Source organism: Drosophila takahashii, chromosome 3L (assembly GCF_030179915.1).
Source record: "Drosophila takahashii strain IR98-3 E-12201 chromosome 3L, DtakHiC1v2, whole genome shotgun sequence".
Taxonomy (NCBI): domain Eukaryota; kingdom Metazoa; phylum Arthropoda; class Insecta; order Diptera; family Drosophilidae; genus Drosophila; species Drosophila takahashii.
In genome coordinates, this window is record NC_091680.1 from 18,861,917 (window position 1) to 18,886,485 (window position 24,569).

Consider the following 24,569-nt stretch of genomic DNA (forward strand, 5'->3'; position numbering starts at 1 on the left):
CCTCTGCTGAACTCAATTTTTTTCCCCCCTCTCGAATCACGGCAACGTGGACTTACCTTGGGCCCGGAAAATCTGGGAAAGTGTAGAAAGCTGGGGGAAGGAGCCTTCTTCTTCCCTCCTTCTGTCCGTCTGCTTGGCTGCTGTTTTTAAATGATTTTTATGTGCACTTCAGTGCAAGAGGCCCCCTTCCTCCTGTGTTTTTTCTATGTAGTCCGTATATATATGCATATAATTTCTTGCACAATTTTGTTGCTGGCTTTTCATTTCACAGTTTGTTATGCATTTCAGGCTCTCTCTCTCCGTTTCGCTGGTTTTTCGCTGGGCTTGTTCGTTCGTTTGTTTGTTTGTTTGTTGCTTCATGCCTTTGCTCTATTGATTTTCCTCCTATTTTTTGTAGTTACGTTTCTATTTCCACTCCTCTGCTTTTTTGTGTGTCTGTTGCTGCTGTTTGTTTGTTTGTGGCCAGCCGGTCGGCCAGTGTTACAATGCAACAGACGACAGCCGGTCGGCCATTACAATTCCAGCTCGCTGTCCAGTGTCCCCGAGCCTCAATCCTATAGCCTCCATATCCCATAGCCCCTGCCCTTTTGTTTCGCCAGCCGAGATTCCCATGCAGAGGCCCTTTGCATTCTATTGATTTTCTGTGCCTCTGCCAGCAGCCGCCAGAGACGCCGTAAAAAGTCATTAGCGAAGGGGTTTCGAGAGGGGAGCAGCCTGAAACCAGGCCCTCGAGAGCATAATGGCACAATTTAAATACGGCTGGGGAGGGGGAGGGGATGAGGGCAGCGGGTCTGCCATGTGAATGAACCGTGAACTATGACCGGCTGTGGCAGCTTCTGGTCTCCTTTGCTCTTCTGCTCAGCGCTTAAAGTGTTGAAATCTCGCATGTGGGATGCTGTAAGGGGTTTAAGTAAGTCCTGGTCTGGGAAAAAACGTTTACTTGGAGATTTCGGAATTTCTTTTAAAGGAATAAGCGCCAAAATGTAAGCAATATACATTTTATACGATTTAAAAATGGTTTAAAATAATTATTTGCATTATTTAGTTATTTTACGTTTGTAAATAATTTTAAACACCTGAAACTTTTTGTATCGTTTATTAATTTAAATGTTCAGATATTTTATAAGCATACCAAAAGTGTTCGTTTTTATTTCTCCAAATATTATTTTATGTGCCGAAAAGTATGCAGCGAATAAAGTATACTCGTCTTTCTGTGGGAATTCATATCACTTTTGCATTAAAAATATATTGTTGCATACTTTTAAACACGTTTTTCACGTTTAAAAGTGATTTTAAGTACCCAGCTTTTTCTGTGGCACACCAATGAAATCATTTTACAAAATTAAACTTATTTATTTGCCAATGTAATATACTCCCCTTACTTAAAGCATGTTTTTAAATCCCTAAACCAACAGCAGCAGAACCTCCTTAGAGGTAGAAAAAACACATGCGTCATTCCCTTCGCTGTTTACACGTGACTTTAGCAGGTCGCACATGTTTTCTATTTACCCACGCAAAACAATAAGCTGAAAGCCATTTGATTTTGATTTATTGACGCACGTACCGTGCAAGGGAGTAAAGACAGGCGAATGGGGGCATGCAACAAGCGAAACAGACTCCAGACATGATAGAAATCGATGGCATAATGATTATCTATTAAAATAAATCACGTATTTGGCAGACGATGGCTGCCATACGGCGGCAGGCCAGACGAGAAACGAGAAAAGTCCGGACTGCGGAGCCGGCCAAGCGTTGAAGTCTATAAATTGCACTTGTCTTGGCCTCATCCTATCCCCATCCACATCCCCACACCCTCTATTCCACATCATCACATGAGATGGAGATGGGTTTGGGGAAAGGGCAGCCTTTAATGCATTTACCCGGCACAAATTGTCACAGACAGAGGGCCCAAGAGCGAGCAGACAACGTAGAGTGTAATATAAATAAATCGAAGCTGACTTCAAGTGTTTAAGCCGTTGGCAAAGACGCCTAGGAAGCGGTTCAAAGGCATGGCGATGAAATTGGAGAGGAAGCCGCTTACAAAGGCGGCTCAAAAGAGTATTCCCACTTTGATGCAGTCGTACGCCTTTTGATTGGGTCGCAGACAGAGTTTGCTCAACCATCGGAGACCATTTAAATGTTTAATTTTATGTCTAGTCTTTCGAACGAATTTTCAAGGGGCAATTCTATTTGATCTTTGAAACAACCATTGTCCTGTATCAACGCTGCGTATAGGTGATATCTCCGTCGGTAATGGAATTGACTTTTCTTACAACTTTTGTGACATAAAACGATTTTACATTCGATTAATCATACTTAGTTCATAATGATTCAGCATTAAATTAATTTAAAAATATTTTTAAACAGAGATTTCCAGGTTATTTAGTAATAGGGAACACGGAATGCACTTCTTGCCCGCAAAGCTGCTTAGGCTGGCAGTTTTGATTTTCTGCTGTCGCACTTTAAACTAATTGCCAGCAATTTAGCAAACGTTGGCAGTGCAATGCGGCGTATGCGTAATATTTATGTCTGTTCGCCTTTCGCCATCCGTTATCCTCTATATCTCGTATACGCCGTGTGTGCGAGCGAGTCTGTATCGCTCCGCTCTTTTGTTTGCCAGTGTTGTCGGCATGCCCAGTGCGCACATTTGCCGCATAATTGCCAAGTCATGATTTTTTACAGACCAAGAAGGAAGAGAAGAAAAAAAATATACAACAAGTAACGAAGGAAATAAACGAAGCATTTTCAGCAGCATTTCCCTCCCCTCTTCTGACTTTTCCATCCATTTTCCGACCATTGTCTGTTCCAGCAGTTTGCTGATGATATTCGCACTGGGCATAATTTCCATGTTGCTTAAGCGGCATTTTGTTGCCCCAGCTCGTGTATCCCCCCGAAAGTCCCCTCCCCCGACGCCCCTGTGCTTTATCGTTATTGACAGTTTTATACGTTTCTTTTTATCTCCTTCGTATCAAGTTGTCCTGTTCCTGTCCCTTTTGCATAGTTTCAAGTTTCGGCAAATATCGTTTGGTTCGTGTCGCATTCTTTTTTTTTCTTTCGCTCCCTTTTCGTTTTCACAATGTCCAGAAGTTTACCTTGGGGAGTCGTCTGGCTTTGGGAAGCGAGATCCAGTCATCATGGCTGGCCACAGGCAAAGTTAATGTAATGCCAGCCAGGCAATAGAATGGAAAAAAAGTCCTCGAAGGACTCCCGATACCCGCACACGCACACGCGTGTTTTAGCATATTTTCGTCATATTTTGCATCCACGAGATACTCGTCGTCGCACTCGCCCCACCAGATACTCGGCTGCAGCCTCAACTTCAGATGAGGATGTCAGCACTTCAGTGGCAACTTATGGCGCTCCAATTTCGCGCTGATGCATAATTTTTTCGCCTTCATCTTCTCGCATCCTCGCATAAAAATGCGCTCAAAGGGGCGCAAAAGCCGAAACCCGGAAAAAGGGGAAAACTATAGGGAGAGCCGCAGCAACACCAGCCATTTTTCGGGTTTCAAAACTGTGGGAACATTTTCTACTTCTACACCAGGGAAAATTTAAAATATTTTAAATTTTTTTTGTGGTAAAAATTTAGTTTCTGTACACATTTCAGTAAGCCTAAATTAGTGGATTACTTTAATTTTTACCAAGTTACAAAAATAGTAATAGTTTTAATGTTATTTAAGCTTGAGAATAGGGAAAGAAAAGTAAGAATTTTGAAATCCAACTCTTGTGAATTCTTTTTATTTATATTTCCCCAATTAAAGTTTTATCCATTATTTTTTCCTTGTGTTCCCCTTTCTGTTGTTCCGATTTCTGGAGCTGCCATATCTGCCCCAAGTGGTTCAGCTGGGTTGGATGGGAGTGCGCTTTGTGGCGTTGACTTGACATGATTAATATCCCCGCTGACATGCGAATCGCAGTTGACTGACTGTCGTCAAGTGAAATCAAAAGCAACGGCAGTAACTACGTCATGGAAGCTTTAAGTCGATTGCACGAAAAAAAATCTCAAAACCAAGGCAAAAATCAGGAAACTCCTAAAATAAAGATATACTATTTTATGCTTATAAAATCATAAAAAAGCGAAATTGAAAATTAATTATCTGTTAAATGACACTCAGAATATGTTCAAATAAACATAAATTCGGTATTCAAACGTGTAAGATGGGAGCAAAAGAGATTATATATTTTGTATATTTGTCTTTTAGGAAAAGCATGAGCATTAAAATCACTGGTCGCATAAATCTCTGGCATCGCACTCGAAATTCTAATTTCCGTTGCGCGTAATACGGAAAATAAACAAACAACAAGAACAACAACAATAACAAAAGCATCGGCAAAACCCAAAGTTGTGCCAGAAACCATTAACATTTTTAGCTTCAATCACAGCAACGCATTTGTGGAAGTGAGAAAGAAATTAAATAACCGAAACAAACAGAGCGAACGCGAACCAAAACGACAGCAATAACAAACAAATCAAGCGAAATTCGGCATTTAAAATCCAGACATAAAAAATGTAATGGAAAGCATTAGTGCTCATAAAAAATGGATTTACACAGCCTTTTTAAGGCCATTCTGATCCTGTATGTCATAAGAGGTGAGTACTGACGGTCTGTTTTTGTTTATTTTTCCATTCCGATAAAACGCAAAAGCTGTAAGCGACATCATGCATTTGATTCGAATTAAATGGAATGGTTAGTTAATTAGAACTAAAAAATCAATTTTAAAATATTTTACCTACAAATATATTACAGAATCGATTTCATCTACAGTAGTTAGTAAACTTTGCACTAAAATATCTTAAGGTTATAATTTAACTTGAAGATTAATACCAAAGCAACCCTGATAGTGATCTTTGAAAGCGGAAATCACTGCTACCGATAATTATATCGAAGTTGTGCCTGCTCCTTTACCCCATTTTATCCCCCATTGCCTGGCCCGCAAAAGTATGCAATTAAATTTGCAACATAGGCCCAAGGAACAAGGGACCTCCGGGGGGTTGGGGGTTGGGGAATTGAAAAGCGAAAAGCATTTCAATTAACGCAGTGCTATACATGTATGTACATTGTATATATACATATGTACACGTATCGCCGTTAATGAGCGCCCGCCGCTCAACTTTCGCGAGTAGACAAAAGGCGAGTTGGCGAAGTTGCGGAGTTTGTGCCATAAAACTGAATTATTGAAAGGCACACGTTTCACTTTTGTTTTTGTTTGTATATGTATATGTGTTGCGTTCGCGTGGGGCTCAAAGAAACGGAGTCAACAGCAAAACTTTGCATGACTTTGCGGGACATCGAGTCGCAGCCGCAGGAACAGGAGCAAAAGCAGGAGCGGCATTTATGAAACTTTCTGCCGTTGGCGTGGCTCGACACTTCAAGGAACCCACACACAAAAGAGTCCTTCCCCCCCACACACACACTCACACGCGGGAAACAGGCTGGATCAAATGTTAATTGCAGTTTTCGAGCCATAATTAGAGATCCTCATTGTCTAATGTGTCACGGCATTTAGCAACCGAATACGTCGGCAGCCAGGGCAACTGCAACTCCGGAGGAAGGCTGCGGACAGGAGCGACTAACCCCAGCTTAACAAATGCACAACTAGCGGAGTGAAAGAAAATTTCACCCGACAGTGCGGCACTCAGAGAAAAGAGAGTGAACTTTCTATTAACGATGAAACTGGAGATATTTTCACCTCATTTTAATTAAATTTTTATAAAAGAGCTTATAGATATTATTATTGAATATAATATCATGAAAGATGAGCTAAAATACTTTTAAATGTCTTTATCACTTAGTTTAAATAAGGTATAAAATGGGTTGTCCAAAAATAATAATAATTTTCATGCTTATGGATTGAGAATATTATAACAAGCGTGGGATCGAATTATAAGCAAAACCTAAATCTAAAAGTTCGATACCCTGCGATATCTAATTAAAAATAAATTGTTTTCAAAAATTCAAAATTAGATTTCAATTTAAGCAACAACAACAAAATTTAATTTTTGTAAAAATATTTGTATTTTGACCAAGTTATTTTAAAAGTTAAAAATTAAGGATGTTAAAAATACTCTTTTTCAGACAATCAGATATATGCTATCTTATAACTCGATTTTTTTATTTAAACCATTTATTTTTTGCTCTCTGCAGCCTTGAATAGTCAGGTGCGGAATGGTCCGTGGCGGGTGGGAGGAGCTCTACTTGGCACAAAGAAGAAAGCCTGGCCAGAATCCCCTGGCTTTGGCTAAGACACCCCGCCCAGATGGCTGACTTCCCGCAAAGTCCGCTCCTGTGAGCTGCTGCCTCTGTAGCTTCTATAGCTTCTATGGCTCCTGCCTGCTGCTGCTGCAATCCCCCCGCCTCGCACCAAGTTCAACAACACGCCCTCGAAATGTGAATGACCTCGAATGTCACGTTTGCTAAGCGCATGAAAGCAGTGGGCCATGGGTGGGGTAGGTTTTTGGGGGGTGGGTTCCCTCCTGGCAGTTCGTCACATCGCAGCACAGCAGGAGGAGCAAGATTATGCAGCTTCTGGCTCCTGACTGCTGACTGCTATTTTATGAAACAAAAACAAGCCCCAAGAAGCAGAGCCAAAGGCAGGCGGAGAGCTTTTGTGAGGACCTGGCAACATTGTCCAAGAAGGAGACCGGGCTTAAGTCCAAAGCATGCAGAGCATAATCAGCTTCATCATCAGTGGAAGCAGCAGCAAAAGCAGCAGCAGCAACAAGCAGTAAGCAATGAAAGGCCTTTACTGTCACAGTCAGCAGCAGCAACATCATCGCAACCAGCAGCAACATCAGCCCGCAGCTTAGCCATGGATGGTATACAAAGCGCCAGGAAAAGGACGATGACGATGACGAGGACATGGCCGTAGATATGGACACTGGAGAGGGGAACAGTCGTTGATCTTTTGCTGATAACTTTGGCTTTTCGAGAAAGAGAAACACAGCAGCACAACAAAAAACCCTGAAGAATGAAGGGCTCGTCAAGGAAGTGTTGCGGGCACACAAAAGCCGGATGGAAAATCCTCAGACTCTTCATACAACGCAGCTTAATTATTTTTTCTCACAAAAATGCAAATGCAGCCTCTGCTACTTGGCAAAATGCAGGGTAAATTCTCGTTCGGATAATGAGATTGCCGTGCCCAGATATCAACGATTCTACGTTCGGGGGCTTAAAACATTCCCAGCTTTCAATTTGAGCAATTTTCCTGTTTTTCAGCTTGTTTAGTCAAAGCAAGTCAAGTTGGAGCAGGAAGCCCTACGTGCCCTGACCTAAGCAAATACACTTTACACTCAGGTCCTGGTTCCTGGCACTCACACACACAGAAACACATCCGTGGAGGATTCCGCTTTGTTGCGCACCCAGACAGATGAAGATTTCGCTTCGACATCGCATTAGTCGGGGCTTTTAAGCAGAAAAATGCGTGCACTTGAGGGCCACCTCCTGAAAGCCCCGAGCGGAGCAGCCAGAATCCCCAGAAACATCCGCCCATCCGCTCCATCACTCATCCGACCCGTTTCCCTGAGCCGTGTGCTACTTTAAATATTAAACGATGCCTACTTTTCGGCTGCCTGAATACGATTTTCCTGTGGCGCAGGCCGTGTTCTCAATCTTAACTTGTTTAGAGGTTTTGAAATCTATGTCTTATAATAAATTGTTAAGAGAAGAAATAATTCTTTAGTTTTAATACTGAAATATTATTATTTATTATACAATTTTATATTATTTAAATATTTCTTTTCATGGAAGGGACTTTCAACCTACAAACAATTGTTATAAATTCTGAAGTAAGATAATTTTTTAAAAGCTTACCTTAAGTGTTTCTCAATAATCCGCCAAGCTCCTTGGAAATCTTACAAATATTTCCCAGCAGTATTGTGAAAGTGAAAATGGTAGCTCAACTGTGTATTCTTGTGCACTTGTGTTTGCCAAGCCATTTCCCCTGCCGCCAAACAAACAGTGCTGCTGTCCCCTCCTCAGAAGACAGATATTCGTAGATATAGAGTCGGCAAAGACAAGTCCCCTTCTCTCACGGCATATGCAAATCAGCTTTAATGTTACTGCTCTTGTTGTTCAGCGATTTTCTTCTTCTCCGTCGCGAAATTGCGTTTTCATTTAAATGGCGTGCGGGAAAAGTTTTTCTGATTTAGTGTGCGCTTTGAAGCTGGCAACTGGAAACTGGCAACTGGCGACTGGCAACTTCATTATTATTTGCAGACACTTTTCAAAAAGATTTTTCCGCTCGCTTTGTCCCGGCGAAAGATGTGAATTAAAATCGCCATTCCATGGGTTGCTTTTCTGTTTTCCGCATCCCTTGGATTTTCTTCTTAATTAAGCAGGAATACACTTAAAAAACCCTAAAAAAAAATTTGTTATGAAAGGATGATCGATTTGATATTATGGGGTATTAATTTTGACTCGATATGTTCGAAATAAAATCCACAAAATTAGAATTTACCATGCGCATATTGATTAGATCCCGTCGTGTTTTTTTTTGTGTGATATCATACTTTTTAGGACTTCCAATATCTCAGAAAAGTCTATAAAAGGTAAATGGTTTTACTTCGGATTACCTTATATTACAAAAATACTACATACTTTAGATATATTTTCACTAGATGTATTTCTCTCTGTGCATCTTGGAGCTGAGTAGTCGCCGTCGAGTTTGAGTTGAATCTTTTGCCGCTGCTGCTCATTTGCATTTTGCCTGCTCGGCTGTCAGCAGCGGTCCTCCTCTGCTTTCCTTTCTGCTCTGCTTTGCTCTGTTTTCCAGCTTTTCCTCGCCCGTTTTCCATCTCAGTCATTTCCTTTTTGCAGCTCAGCTTCACGGCAATTTTTAATGATCCGTGATAATGATGCAGGCTGCCGCTGGCACTGCTAGTTCCATTTAGTTTTCCATTCTCCACAATTCCTCGCCCGTAATTGATTTTAGCCGGGGGAAATGTGCGCGGCACTTACATTAATAAGCCCCGCTTCCCAGGCAGCTTCCTTGATTGACGGCGGCTGACAAATCGAGTCGAGTGTTTCTGAGTCTCGAGATATAGAGACCCTCCTCATATAGAGACGGCCATAGTCCAGCCAGTGAAATGTGGGACACTTCGATGACAGTTTTGCGCCCGGCAAAGTGCTCTAATTAGCCTCAACTTGTCCCGGGCCTAAGACAAAGTTTTAATTGAAATCCTACCTGCAAATCTCAATCAGCTTCGGGGAATCCACACACACACACCTTCTGCAATTAAGCTGATAGAAGAAAATGGATAGAAGAAAAAAGAAAAGCCCCGCTCTTCGGATGGATAATTAAATTTTCATTAGACCGTGTCTGGCGGAGTAAAGTTTGCCGGGGCGAAACTTTATCTTAAGTGACTTAAAAACTAAAACTGCAAATTTAATGCGCTCCCCCGTCGTCATGTGGCAACCGCTGCAACTTGCGTCAAACACTTTTTACTTTCCGCAAACATTTTGCTTTTCTTTTCCCAGCCCTATTTTTTTTTCCTTTTCCAGCATCCTTTTGCGGCGCATTTCCTTTGGGCATTGCAGTTGACAGCGTGTTGCCAGGCGAAGGAAAACCAGGACGACTGGGAAAGCGAGGGGAAAGCGGGGGAGCCGCAACGAAAGTGGCACAAACTTTGCTACACTTTGGGGCCTGTCGGCCAGGAGAAGCTCGGCCGTCGTTATCTGCCGCCTAATGCCTTTTTGACAAAACAATTTTTCATATTATTGCTCGAGTTGCGACTGCGGCGACGTTGCTGGGGTTGAAAATTGCTTACAAATTTAGTGTTGCATACTTTGCGGCTGCTGTTGTTGAAAGTGCCACAAGGAGCCGAGTCCTGCCAAGTCCTGTGGCCAGGCGACTCGACTCGACTCGGGCCAACTGCCAAAAAGGGATTCTTGAAGTGACAGCCAAGTGATAGAAAGATCTCCGGGAAGACCAACATTCGCCACAAAACCAATGCACTCGGGAAAAAAGTATTTAGTCATTATCGGTTGAAGGGAAAGTGCTATTAAGATTAAAAAAGCTAAGAATACAAGTTAATAATGTGGAAAAAACATAATAATATTTTTGTAGTTAAACAAATTATTAAAAAATAAAAGTTGAATATTTTGCAGTACAAACTTATAATTAAGAAACACTACAAATATACAATAACTTTTTGATACTTTCCAGAAAATTAGAAAATAGACAAGTAATCTGAAAAACATTCATGTAATAATTAAAAATATTTTTAAACTTAAAAATGTCTAATATAGTTATTACAATTTTTCTAATCAATCGAAATGCATTAAACTGTTATCTAAAGTAAATTATCTAATCTCAGCTTTTATACACATTTTTCACTTGAGATTTATGTATCAGCTTTTCCGTGCTAAGGGCGAAACCAATACACTTTGAAAATATATTTATAGTCTGGGTTTATAATAAAAGTAGCCATTTTCTTTTGGTAATTCATCAATTCCAAGACGATTTCCGAGTGTAAAAGAAGAGGGCGAAAGTCCTTTCTCTAAATTATTCATGTGTCATAGTCAGCTCAGTCGGTGCACATGAATTTCTGGTTATTTTCTGGACAGCGGAGACAACGCCTTAACTTGTCCTGGTCCTCCAGGTGCTCCTGGTCCTTCCTGGTGTCTCTGAATGAATAATAAATAAGACATAAAAGCCGCATCAAAAGCAATTTTAAAGCATGGCCGAAATTATGCAATGCTCAGCGCCTGGTGAAGCAATTAGAGGCGGGCTTTTGTGGCCGTCGACCGCAACAATGGCCGGCAGGTAAAAGGCAATTGTCTCCGCAGCGGCAGCATCCTTTGTTGCGGGCCAACGGCACTCACGACGCCTCATTAAAATTTAGGCCAAGCCCCCAGTTGCCACGCCTCTACGCCCACTCGAGCGGAATATAGTCGGGGAAAAGCCAAAAGCCGCTGGCATGCTTGCTACTTAATTTTTCTGGGGGGACGGGGGGCTTAGGGGGCTAAAAAGTTGGCTGGTCTAACAAAAATTGAAATTAACTTTGGCCAACACACTCAGAGTTCCGCCTCCATTTAATTAAAATTTTAAATTTACCGAATTTTCGCCGAAAATCGCACTCATTTCACTTCGTCTTCTCTTTTGCAGCCGAGACCAGCCACATTGTAAATGGACTGGATCTGCAGGGACCGATTTTTCTCCATGAGCCACCGCATCGCGTCGAGTTCTCCAACAATTCGGGCGGACTCATAGAATGCTCGGGCGATGGCAGTCCCCCGCCGGAGGTGAGAACTTCCTGCCAACTTGGCTCCTTTCCTTACTTTCCCTACTTTCCTCACTTTCCTTACCCCACTTTCCTCGCTGCCATTTAATATTGCTGTTTAATTATGCATGGCTGTGCGGCATTTGGCTCCGCTCGTTCCCAAGTTAATTGACTGGCCAACAAACAAATGCTAAACGCGGCCGGCAACACTTAACAAAATTTTAATTTAAAACATTTACTTAATATTTTATTTTGTTATACAAAATGTTAAATTTAGAATTTTTACTTTTTAATAACCCACACAGATATTTTTAATTTTTCTTGCTTTTTAAAGCATGTTAAGAAATAATTTATTGGGGTAGCCAAAAAACAGTCATGATGTCAAAATAGGTGTCTAAAGGTATGCTCCAATATATTTTTTACAAAAAAAGCACTGGATTTCATACAGGAATACGATTATCCATTATTAACTGCATACTTTTAGACACATATTTCCAATATATTCAAAAAACGTACATATTTCTGTGGCACCCCCTTATATTCTTTTTTAACCTTTCCAAATACTTAGTTATTATACCCTTGCAGAGGGTATTATAATTTTGGTCAGAAGTTTGTAACGCAGTGAAGGAGACGTTTCCGGCCCCATAAAGTATATATATTCTTGATCAGGATCGATAGGGGAGTCGATATAGCCATGTCCGTCTGTCCGTCTGTCCGTCTGTCCGTCTGTCCGTCTGTCCGTCTGTCCGTCTGTCCGTCTGTTTCAATACCGTTTGCGAGCTCAGTTTAAAAGCTAGCGCCTTGAAACTTTCACAGTCGTCCTAAAACATGTGTACGCAGATCAAGTTTGAAAGCCGACCCGATCGGACGTCTATATCCTATAGCTCCCATAGGAACAATCGGATATAGGTTTCACAAAATAAAGATATTTCGCTCAGTGTAAGGGCTTTTAACATGAATCTTATTCTTTTACGCATACCTTGATCAGGGTAAAAGCGCGTGTCGATCGGACGTCTATATCTTATAGCTCCCATAGGAACAATAGGGTGAAATCGGTCAAAATTTGACGTTTTTCAGGATATTTCGCGCAAAATAAAAGCTATTCCCATGAAACTTTCCAAATCGTATTTTTTGTGCGTACCTTGATCAGGGTAAAAGCGCGTGCCGATCGGACGTCTATATCATATAGCTCCCATAGGAACAATAGGGTGAAAAATTTAAAATTTTTATTTTTTTCAATTATAGAATATTTTGCTGTTTATTAATTCATGTTGCTATTTTAGTCAAGTTTTCATTAGTGAAATCTGCAAGGGTATTAAAACTTCGGCTTGCCGAAGTTAGCTTCCGTCCTCGTTTGACTTCAATTTATTAATATTTTGTATATATTTAAATGCCTTAAAAATTCCATAAATATCATTTCATAAGAAGTTTTTCTTAGTGACCTTCTTACAATTCTTACGTTTCCTTCACCCAGGTGGAATGGACCCCCATCCCGCCTCAGCAGGACATGGTGTTCCAGCTCTCCAACGGCAGCATGATGTTCTATCCCTTTACGGCCGAGAAGTACCGCCACGAGGTGCATGCCACAGTCTACAGGTGAGGTTTCCGCCGCCTTTCCACCCGTAACCCCCCAACCCCACCGCAGATTGATTGTTAATCCTTTGTCCTTTAAACCGGCAGATGCAAACTGCGCAATTTGGTGGGCACTGTGCTCAGCCGGGAGGTTCATGTGCGCGGCGGTAAGTCGAAATAAATTTTAATTAATTTACGTAAAACACAACCAGCGCGCGCGAGAAAAAAAAACACAGAAAACATTGGGAATTTATAGCCACCGAGTTGATTTGTGCTGACGAAGTGAGTTTGGCTTTCGGCGCTGTCGTTTTTGTTGTTGTGGTAGTCGAAAACTTTGGCCTAATTGGAAAGTTTTTCGCGCTGCCCGGGGTCGCTTAACTCCCAATCCCGATTCGAATCTCCATCTCCCTCCCAATTCCGACCAGCTGAAGCCTAAAAGCAGGCAACGCAAGTTTTAATTACTATTGCTGCCGGCAAATGCTGTCGGCCCGGCGCCATAGCCCTCCCCTTTCCACCACCACTCATTTATCCCCTGAATCCCTCCCACTTTCCTCCCAAATTCCATCCAAGCCGAGCGGAAAAAAATAGTATGCTCCGCGCTAATTTGGCGCCTCAGTGTGTGAGAATTGACTGCGGAGAGGATACCCTTTTGATAATGGGATACTCAGGATTACACATAAGGTTCCTAACTCTATCCAGGAAATTTTAATAAGAACAATTGGACTAAAATATAACCAAGTACTTAAAAAAATTTACATATTACTCCTGATATCTTAAATAATAATTATTTAGGACCATTAAACATATTAAAACATATTTCTTAGCGACTTTAAATCGCACGTAAATAACTTTAAGCATAAACTCTTAAATGCACTAAATACTTAAAATTTTGCTATGAAAATATATTAAATTTTTAATTAAATATATTAACATATTAAAAACTATTTAAATTGGTTTAATATCAAGAGATTAAGTAGTTATTAAAAAGAGCATTCCATAGTCATCTGAAATACTATCACTTTTAATATTTCGACCGCTAGGGCAGAATATTCCCAAAAGCAATCGTCTAACTGCCTCGAAAAACTTTCTCATTCTTGGCTAAACTGCATTAATGAACCGAAACTCGGCCATCGTCGGGCTGCGAGGCAATCATTTTGATTGCCATCACATGTCGCATAGATTTTGCGGCTCATTGGGCACTTCCACTTGTCCAGAAAGACCAAAGACATAAAACTGAGGAACGGCGCTGGGGGACAACAATTAGCAATGACCATAAAAGATATGCCATATAAGTGGGTTTCGGGCTTGGCCAGAGAGACCAAAGGCTAATCCTCAAAGGGTCCACTTGAGTTTTGGACTGGCGTTTAATTAACAGACGGCAGGGGGAAAACGTAGAGACCACGGGAAGTCAGTTCAAAGCGAAACAAATGGCACAAAGTCGCAACCGCAAAAATCTAAGATAGAGTCGGAACCCACGCGTTTACATATATATGTGTGTAGTACATACATATGCACCAGATACTATGCCATGCGTAGCCTTTTGTCCATGCAAAGTTCCGACGTCCGGCGGCCATTTTTCAGCAGCTAACTCAACGTTACGTATACGCCATGTCCGCTGGCTTATTTTATTTGCGGTCTCCCTGGGTTTTTGGGCCTCGGTCCTTCACTTCTCCTCTCCTTTCCCTTCCTCTTTGTTTCCGCTTGGTTTTTATGTGCGCCAGAAATTGTTTTTTCCCCCCGAAAAATTCGTGGCGAGAGCTTTCCGCTTGAACAATTTGACAGCGCGTAGATTTGGCGCAAAACGTTTTGCCTAATTTGCAAAAGTTCTCGCAGAATCTGCGATCTCTGCTGGCCAGTAATTCTGTTGCTAATGTGAGCATTTTGCTTGGAGTCGCCGTCTTTAATTGGCAGCGCTTAGTTTGATGCGGGGTCTTGAGTTGGGAGAACTTGGAGAACCAGAGAACCAGAGAACCAGAGAACCCAGAACCCAGAACCCAGAAGTTGGAGGGACTTGGACTTGGCTAAGTGCGCGTAATTAGCGCAACTTTGCAGCAAAAACCCTTGACAAATTCCCCCCATATATATTCAAGTCAAGCTTAAACGCAATTGCTGGCATTTGGTTTTGTCAGGCCACAGGACATCCCCTTCCTCCCCCCTCCGCTGCTTTCCTCCTTTTCGGTGCAGAACTTCTGCTGACAGTGATGAATGATGCTGGGAGCCACAAAGTTGCCGCAGCCACGACTTTTCAGCGCTGACTTTTCCTGCACTTTTGCATTTCATCAAACAAAGCACACAGAGAGAGGCACCCCTTAGATAGACGACCATGCATAGGTATGTGTGCATTTCTACCTATTCTATGTGCTTAGGTATAGAAAAGTCCTTGGCACATCCTTGCAAGATTCTGTGCAAAGTTTGTGATTGAGCTGGCAAAGTTTGCTCGACTGCCGCTGGCTGCTTGTGTATGAAACCTGCGTAATTTGTTTCTAATTAGTTGAATGCACATTGTTGAGGATGCTCCACCGAAGTTCCCTTCTAATTCCCCTTTTTAGCTGGCAACAGGATACGGAGTTCAGAGAGTTTTGCATATAAAACTTCTCATTTACCTGTGTAATGTAAGCTTACAAAAAAAATCAAACAGCCTGAAAATCAGAATTTAATTTTATATCCTGTCATTAAATCATGAAATATGAAAAAACGAATTATGGATATTATTAGGTATCTAATTAGCTGTCATATGAGAAAGTATTATTTACTGTCACAGCACATTAGACACTAGACATTTGAAATATACGTTTTTTTGTAATATTACATTTATTTTTGTGGACGTTGAAGGAGGGTTTTTAGTAAAAATGTATAACATTTTATAAATAAACTTTACATACAAATTCATCTATGTTCTCGCCGTTTTCCCCAGTGCATGCTTGATAGCATTGCGATCCATATTTGCAATCAGAGCCACATCAAACGATAATTTAATATTCGAAGTGACAAAACATTCCGGGGATGGGAGAAATCCGCACAATAACTGCAAATCAGCGAAGACTGGCATACCAAAAGCATCTTTCCGGCACGCACATTATAAACATAAATTTCCCACACCCAATCCTCCTTCCCCCCCCCCCCCCCCCCCCCCCGCAAAAGGAAAACTTTGCCACACACAAAACAAAACGGAAATGAATTTCCGCATAAAATCCGAGTGCAGCGAATGTCGCCCGCTCTCTTTTTGCACTTACTTTGTGCGGCGACTATAAACTTAGCTTTCATACTTACTTTCCTGCCCAGCTGTCCTGTTCCTGTCCTGGATGCCCCTCCCCTCCCCTTATTTTGGCAACCCCCACCCCCTCAGACAACATTGTTGGGCACCCCTGTCCTTCAGTTGCGAAATTTTCATGCAAAATGCAACATGAAAGGCGAAAAAACTTTTGCCGCTGCTGAAAATAGAAAATAGAAAAGAGAAAACCCCACAGCGCACAAATAAAATAAGAAGAAAAGAACGGAAGTGCACAAAAAATTGGGCGGTTGTTCGGGAGTCTGGCAATACAAATAATGAAGATACAAAAACAAAATTGTACTAAACTACACAGGGCGGCCAGAGGAATTATAATAAAATGATGTCACAAAGTTTTTTCAGTCACTGTTATAGAACCGGCAACCACAACAACAACAACAACAGCAACATAGCAAACAATAACAACAACTTTTCAAATTAAACTTTTATCCAATTTTAGCATATTAAAGTTGGCAAACAAGCGCCGAACCAGAAAAAGCCAAGCGTGAGGAGCATTTGGTAGCGGTTTCAGTTTGGTTTCAGTTGGGACAAGTTTCGCTTTTCGGCTCTCGCTTTGCATAGGGGATGCCGCTGGGCATTCACCTAATCTATTTACGATTAGCCCTCCAAGGGGGGGTGGAAGTGGGAGAGGGGGTGAAAAGGGAGTCCCCGATGAGGGCCAACACTGGAACGCACTTTACGCACGCCAGTTGGCAATTGCCTTTGTCCGTCTTAATTAATTTGCCAACTGCCAGCAGCAACTAGACCTGGGCCAAGCTTTTAACCGAAATGCAAAGCATTAGGGCAGTCGCATTGCACAGTGGTTTAAAAGGTAGAGATAACGTGAAATATTTATAAAAATATTGTAGTTGGTTTAAAGTAAAGATAAATAGTGAAAACAAGAGAGAACGCTATAGTCGGGTTGGTGTCCCGACTATCTAATACCCGTCACTCAGCTAAAGGGAGTGCGAACGCTGTGTCGGGTTGGTGTCCCGACTAATAACACTGTGCAGCATTTTTAGTGCTTTTTAAATTTACCTCGATGGATGCTATATTTTTGGATTCGTTACGAATTCCCAAGTTAAACTGCGTTTTCCAAAAAGTTCCCCGACGCAAGGATTCTTAACAAAAGGACCTCAAAGTTCGAAAAATGCTGAAATTGGCCAACTTTGCGGAGCTCTCAGAGGCAAATGGATGCATGGTTTGATTCGATGTTAAAGTTTTTTAAAATATACACCCTTTATCTTTTAAACCCCATACTTAAAAAATTTTTAAGATTTTTTTTAAGGCAGAAAACAAATTTTAGAAAACATAGTCAAAAAACATAAAAGTATACAGCTGCGGTCAAAATGGTAGTAGTGTTGCCGCCCTGTGTATTTAAAAGTTTGTTGTTGTAATTGATCTTTTCCTGGTAATATTGTATTGATTATAATTTTACTATTAGACTAATTGGATAAGAAAAAATTACAACATCAAACTTTTAAAAACACAAGGCGGCAACACTGCTACTATTTTGACCGCAGCTGTATGTTTTTCAGTTTTTTAACTATGTTTTTTGGAATTTATTTCTGCCTTAAAAAAAATCCTAAAATTATTTTATGTATGGGGTTTGTAAGATAAAGGGTGTATCTTTTAAAAAACTTTAACTTCGAACCAAGCCATGCATCCAGATGCCTCTGAGAGCTCCGGAAAGTTGGTCAATTTCAGCATTTTTCGAACTTTGAGGTCCTTTTGCTAAGAATCCTTGCGTCGGGGAACTCTTTGGAAAACGCAGTTTAACTTGGGAATTCGTAACGAATCCAAAAATATAGCATTCATCAAGGTTAATTTTTGATGCTGCATAGTGTAATCGTAACTCAGCTAAAGGGAGTGCGAGGGAGATAGATATATGTTGACAATTTATAAAGCGTATAACTTTTTAATGAATGGTCCGATTTGAAAAATGTCTTCTACATTTCGATAGGTATAAATATACACAACAAAATTGCATTTATACTTCTTGGAAATCTTTAAAGATGTGGGCGCAGGACCCATTTTAAAATCGTTAGTGGGCGATTGTGGGCGTTAGAGGGGGCGTGGCGCTCGGCTAAAATAAACTTGCGCTGCGTAGGAAGCCAAAGAATATGTGTGGGAAATCTCAACCTTCTAGCTTTTGTAGTCTCTGAGATCTCAGCGTTCATACAGACGGACAGACGGACAGACGGACAGACGGACATGGCTAGATCGACTCGGCTAGTGACCCTGATCAAGAATATATATACTTTATGGGGTCGGAAACGCTTCCTTCTAGCTGTTACATACTTTTGCACGAATCTAGTATACCCTTTTACTCTACGAGTAACGGGTATAACTAGGCTAATCGAATGATAAATGAGCCAAGAATTTATAAACACAAAGTTTTTAACTTATGGCTTTATGGTCAAACTTATTAAGTGCACAAAAAAAAATTATCATAGAAACTAAACTATTCGTTCATTAATTCATTCCTATTGGGTTTCAAAAATATCCTAAAAAATTATTCTTAAATTAATGATTTCGGAAGTTAAATTAAACTTACTTGAACTTTTGGTATTAAACAGTGTAACAGTAACTTCGAGATTTAAATATAATTTTGTAGAAAAACCTTTTCACTTGATGTTTGTGATATAAAATCATAATATTAATTGATTGAACAAATGTGGATAGCATCTAAAAGATTTACTAAATTGGTTATGATTAAAATAAAAATAAAAATAAAACTAAAATTAGTACTAAATTTTTAATTTAGTTTTTAATTTTCTTGTATTTGGCACCCTTTCAACCACTGTGCCAGCTCACTTCTGTCATCGTTAGGATCCTTGTCATTCTTAATTTCGCGCTGAGCTCGCGCCATGGTCACGGCGAGTGAAAAAATCTTTAACTCAAATTGCCAAATCCAATTTTTTAACGGCCTTATCACCCCCGCCCCCGGCCATGCCACCCCCTTTTCGCCCACGGAGCAACCTTCGTCTGGCTGACAAACGGCAACACTTTTGTAAAGTGTCACAATGTGTTGGACATGTTGGGGCAATCGGGCTTCTTCCTTTTGTTTTTTGGGTCGGAAAGGGGAAAGGGAACCGGAGAATGACTGAACTTAATGTGGCACATATTTCGGCTGTCGCAGCCAAGCGGATCCCTTTTTTTATGCGGACCTGCCGCATTAAAAATTAAAAGTCACACAGAAAAAAGCACACAAATGCGAGGTCCTTTAGCTAATAAAAACAAACTGAGGTAAAGGGGGTGGCAGGCATAATTGTTTCGGTTTGTTCTTGAACTCAACGGGCCACAGATGCTGGCCACGGTGCGTATGCGCAATATTTCAGTCACTCAGCGGCATTAGCCTGAAAAGCCAAAGCAATTTGCATAAAATATGCTTTTTAATTCGTTACAGTCGTCAACCAGAAGTACGCGGTGCAGGTGCACGACGAATACGTGATGACGGGCAACACGGCGGTGCTGAAGTGTCAGGTGAGTGTACCCCGCTTTTTCGCGGTGCAGCCACATCCATCATGCAAAATGTCAGCGCCTTTGGGCTAGTAACCAGTAACTGGTTTCTAACCAGCGAAAGTGGCCACACCGCGAAAATTCACTTAGCGCACAAATCTCATTTATTTCATACCCACAAAACCGCCCCTCCAAAATGCTCATCAAATTTGCTTACCCCACCTCTTAACTCGACTGTTTATTATCACAGGTGCCCAGCTACATGTCGGAATTCGTAATAGTCACCGCCTGGGTGCAGGACACCGGTATGCATCTGTATCCGAACACGGACATCGGCGGCAAGTACACGGTGCTATCGAACGGCGAATTGTACATAAATAATGCGGGGCCCAATGATGCGTACAAAAGCTACACATGCCGCACTGTAAATAGACTGACAGGTACGTGATAATCGCATTGCCAGCTTAATCGTCCGGCTGAGCGATGCATGAGTTGCTCCGGAGTTCGGAGTCCGGGACTTGGAACCAGGGACTCCGGGACTTTCGGACTACGGATCAGTCCGGATTGTTTGGCTTTGGGCGGGGCAGCTATAATTAAGTTGAATAAATAACCAATGAAGGGCGTTTGGCAAGGGCGTTGTGTGCGTGCCGTGTTTGCCACGACAATTAAGCAGCTTTTTCTTATATGGCAGCATTCTGGAAATTCAGCATATTTCATTCATATAGCCTAAGCCTCTTATGGACCATGGGTTGTTTAAATTTACCGAGATTAATTGCCAAAATAAACGAAAACATTGAGGGTTTTTTAAATTTTTTTAAGTATTTTATGACTTATTTTATTTTGATAGTCAATATAGATAAAACACAGGATTAAATATATTTTAAAAATATTTTAAATGACCTGTTCAACGCAGGTCTTAAATTCTTTTACTTAATACATATTTGGTACAAAAAATTTGTAATATTTTTCATACTCCTTTCAAGGAAAAATAATATTATTGTTAGGCAGACATGAGAAAATGTATCTACCAATTTTACAAGTATTTGTAATTAAAAGTTCACCCCAGAAGTTTGGTTTATTTTTTAATTCTTTTATTAAAAAATATTTATAAATTCGTCCTATAATACTCTTATCTTTCAATCTAAGATTTGTATAATTAGTTTACTTATCTTTTTCCAGCTCCTTTTAAGGACGAATCATTTTATTGTCAGAAAGATATGCTCAGCAAATGTAATTCACAAAGTAAACATTGGCCTGTTCCTTTTTCTGTCTTTTCTGGCTTAAGTCCCAGCAAACAAGAAGTAGTTTGTCCTCTTTTGGCCAAAGTCAATTTGTCGCTTTGTGCATAATTTATGATGCGTGACATTCAATCGCCAGGCAAAGGGCATTGAGCTCTGGGGAGTTGTGCTCCAAAATGGAATCTCCTCCAAGCGTATGTATATATATATACCTACATCTGATTCTGGGTGTGTGTCGACAGTCAATACGTGAGATCCTTGCGAGATAAATTCTCTCCCTTATTTGAAGTTTATTGTGTGTGAAAATGCGCTTAAGCTGAATTTCTATTAGCCTTTGTGCGCATATTTCACATCATCAATCAATACGATAAAAGTTCACTCCTTTCAACCTTTTTTCCCCTTATTTCCCCTTTATTCTTTTCGATTTTTCAATCTTTTCTTTATGCGAACGAATGTGAGTGATTTTGTTGCATTGTACGTTTTGTTTGCCCGGTTTATTTACAGTTCGCCCTGTGTTTGCATCTTGAAATCCGAATTTACATTATATTCCTGTTATATTTTATGGCTTCTCCGCCCTCGGGTCATTTGTGGTTACCAACTAGCCATCCAGCCAGCTATTTGCTTAATTAATCAAATTGAATCGAGCCGCAAAAACCGCAAGTTGCGCTCGAGCTTTGGCCAAAAGCGAAAATTATGAGCTGCATATTAGTTGGCCGTAATGCAATGTGTGCGGGCGAAACAATGCCAATTTAGGACTCCATCCCCTGCTTTTGGCAACCACTAAAACCCGCCCGAGTGGCACTCATTAAAAGTGTAACATGAGTGGAGGATGGAGGATGTGTGCACCATTCATGAGTAATTCATTTATCAAGCACGCCGCCTGCTGCATTAGAGATCCTTGTACCTGGCAACGGGTTTCGGCCCCGGCTCACGTAATTACAATTTAAACCAAAAATCCATTTATTTGGCACAATAACTCGACGCACACAATGGGACAGGGACAGAGCCGAACAATGGAGCCTGTATATATTTAGGATCCAAACAATGGCCACCGTAATGAAGATGCAGAATCGAGTTAGGCTGTGTATATTATGCAGCCTAGCCGATATCTCCAAACTTCGTTATGGGTTTCCATGCCTTTTTCCCCCTGATTTAGGAGCTGTGCGTGTCCTGTCGGCAGCTGTAATAAAGGTTCTCTCTCTTTTTCAGCCATAAAAAAGCACAAAAATAAGAGCCAGCCAGGTGCTGCTAGCAATCAAGTTGATTGCTTTCATTTACTTTCAATTAATTAAAATATATGTTGGATATCCTGGCACGGGGGACCGCAGGACATGCCATAAATTGGGAGCGCTTTAAATCTAAGTAAATGCCGCCGGGGCCACTGTCAGCTGGCATCACTTGAGCCATTTTTTTTCTCGCATATTTTTCAACGTTTTCTCCCTGCTTTTTTCCCATCCCCAGGTGAAATACAAATTTCCACATATCCCGGCCGCATTATTGTAACAGAGCCCAAGGGCATGGTACAGCCGCGCATCAACGTGGAGAAGCATTCGATGCGGCATGTTGTCCTTAATGGCCAAACAACGTTGCCGTGCATAGCTCAAGGACATCCGGTGCCAACGTATCGGTGAGTAAAACACAACAACCACATTGAAAAACGTCCAAAAAAACAAAAAACAGCAAGAACAGCAGGAGCACTTGGAACACGTGGCCGTGTCACAGGACACGGGACATCGAGACAGGACACAGGACACACAGCTGCCGCTCTCAGTGGGTTCGGCGGTATCCAACCCGCAGCCGCAGTTGGCGCGCACTTTATGGCAATATGAAATATTTAACGCTCTTGGCAAATACAACACACAAAAAACCAGGCGAAACGAACCGAAAAGCGAAAAAATTTGAGGCCCCGCGATGTCAGAAAAAATCATAATAAAAATGTCAGCCAAATTGTCAAAATGTGGGACGCTCGGCGGCAAGGGAATAACCTCCGGGCGGCGCTGTGTGGGTCGAATTCGGGGTTAGGCCGAATCCGGCAGAGCGCCTCTCTCTGCGATTCTCATGGGAGCAAGGGAGGTCGGCTTTCGATTTGCAAGGATAATAAGGGATAAGCCTATGATTAGGCAGTTGGGCTGGAAACTGATAGGTAAATAAACATCTTTTAAAGGTATTTATAGTGAGTGTGTAATAAGTTAATTTTTATAAATATAATAATGAGAAAGGTAATTCAAAAACCAGACCACAAAATGTTCAGAATTTGATCAGGTAAATTGAATTAAATTAAATTGAACATGTTTAGTACTTAATTATACAACATGTTCGTCCTAGACATTTATTTGTTAAAAAGCATTTAGCGAAAATCATTGAATCGAAAAGCCTTAAAGTCAAAGACACTTAAGTGCACTTAAAGTCTGGGCAAACTTTATCGCATACGTTTGCTTCCTGCTAACTTTTTGGGACTTTTTTAGCGGCCGGGGATTTATGCTTTCGGCCGTTTTGGAGTACGGTTAACAGCTGCCAGCATTGAACCGCGCCTACGTACATCAAAGTTGTTTATTGGCCGCCTCTTCTGGAAGCGTTTGACTTGACGCGAGTCGGGGGATTTTCTGTCGAGGACACAAATCAATCAAAAGCTGAGCAGCGTTTATGACCCAAATGGCAAATTGCTTTCTGAAACGTCGTTCAAGTTTTTAGCACTTTCAAGATAAGTCTGAAATGGGGGCGGAATTTGCCGGCAATATACATCCATACTGGCCACTTTGGCACTTGGCTCATCATGGCGATTTTCGGGGCACTAAAACATGCATGGATCCAGATCCCATCCTTTGTCCGAGCAGGATGCCATGTAATATGCCATTGTAGCTGGCAGCTCGCGGTTCATGGCAGCTCACAGCTCCTTCGTCCTTCGAGCTGCATGCATAAAAAATGCGCCCAGGATGTGCCACATCGCGAGTGCCTTTCATTTGATGTCTCCTGCTGTGGCGAAAAAAAAAACAGAGAAAACCAGAGGAAACCAAGGATCTGAAAAGAATCGCGGGGGAGGCGACGAGTTTTGTTTGCCGTCGCTGCATTGTTTTCCGTGGCGACCTGGAGGTCCTGGCTCATAAATGTGAAAATAGTTGGCCATGTTGTTGCTCAGTGCCAGTGGAACTCAGTGTTTTTCGGTGTTTTTGTCTCGCATTAGAAATCCTTTTTCATTGCATAGTTTCGGGCGAGTGACGCTTTTGTTTCGCTAGCAATTCCTTTGTGCCACCGGTTTTATTCCATTCCATTCCTCCATACTGTCGATTCAGCTCGACATTCAGACATCCAGCTGCCGGTGCCATATTGATGCAGTTGTTGATAATCACTGACCATATTTCCAATTTAACAGCATTTCATATGCAAATAGCAAAGAGTCCTTTTGCCTTTGCTCCGCCAGGGAAAGGAAATCTCCCCCATTGCGTGCTCGGCATTTTCCATGATTTTAATTAAGAAATGCCATGCCAGGGGCAAATGGGCATGCCAGTGCAACGACGTCCTCATAAGACGAGAAATGCACTCAAGTGCAATTAAAGCCGAATTAAAATCAATAACTTTTATGGCGAAAAAATCGGATTGCATGTGTGCGCCTTGAAAATATTCATGTGGGTGGGGCAGGGTGGGTTCAGCCATCAAACAGATTATGACACGCGCACCAGATAAAAAGGGGGGTAAAAAATAAAAATCTGTTGATTTACGCAATTGAGATATTTTCAACCTTCGACTACCGCCAGTATTCGATTTCTTCTGGTTGAAAAATGCTGCAAATCCAATTTACAGTCATTTAAAA

The 24,569-nt window shown here is 41.3% G+C and overlaps 1 protein-coding gene across 1 annotated transcript in view; it reads left to right on the top strand.

Annotated features, from left to right (window-relative positions):
• The window catches only part of Dscam4 (Down syndrome cell adhesion molecule 4), a 45,875-nt gene that overhangs the window by 3,403 nt on the left and 17,903 nt on the right, over positions 1–24,569 (top strand). Inside the window, exons 2-8 of the mRNA XM_070215677.1 lie at positions 4,203–4,591; positions 11,107–11,243; positions 12,696–12,817; positions 12,902–12,960; positions 19,471–19,547; positions 19,774–19,963; positions 22,223–22,388. Of these exons, the coding sequence (XP_070071778.1) occupies positions 4,540–4,591; positions 11,107–11,243; positions 12,696–12,817; positions 12,902–12,960; positions 19,471–19,547; positions 19,774–19,963; positions 22,223–22,388 (803 nt within the window). The 5' untranslated portion in view covers positions 4,203–4,539. The remainder of the gene's footprint in view (positions 1–4,202; positions 4,592–11,106; positions 11,244–12,695; positions 12,818–12,901; positions 12,961–19,470; positions 19,548–19,773; positions 19,964–22,222; positions 22,389–24,569) is intronic.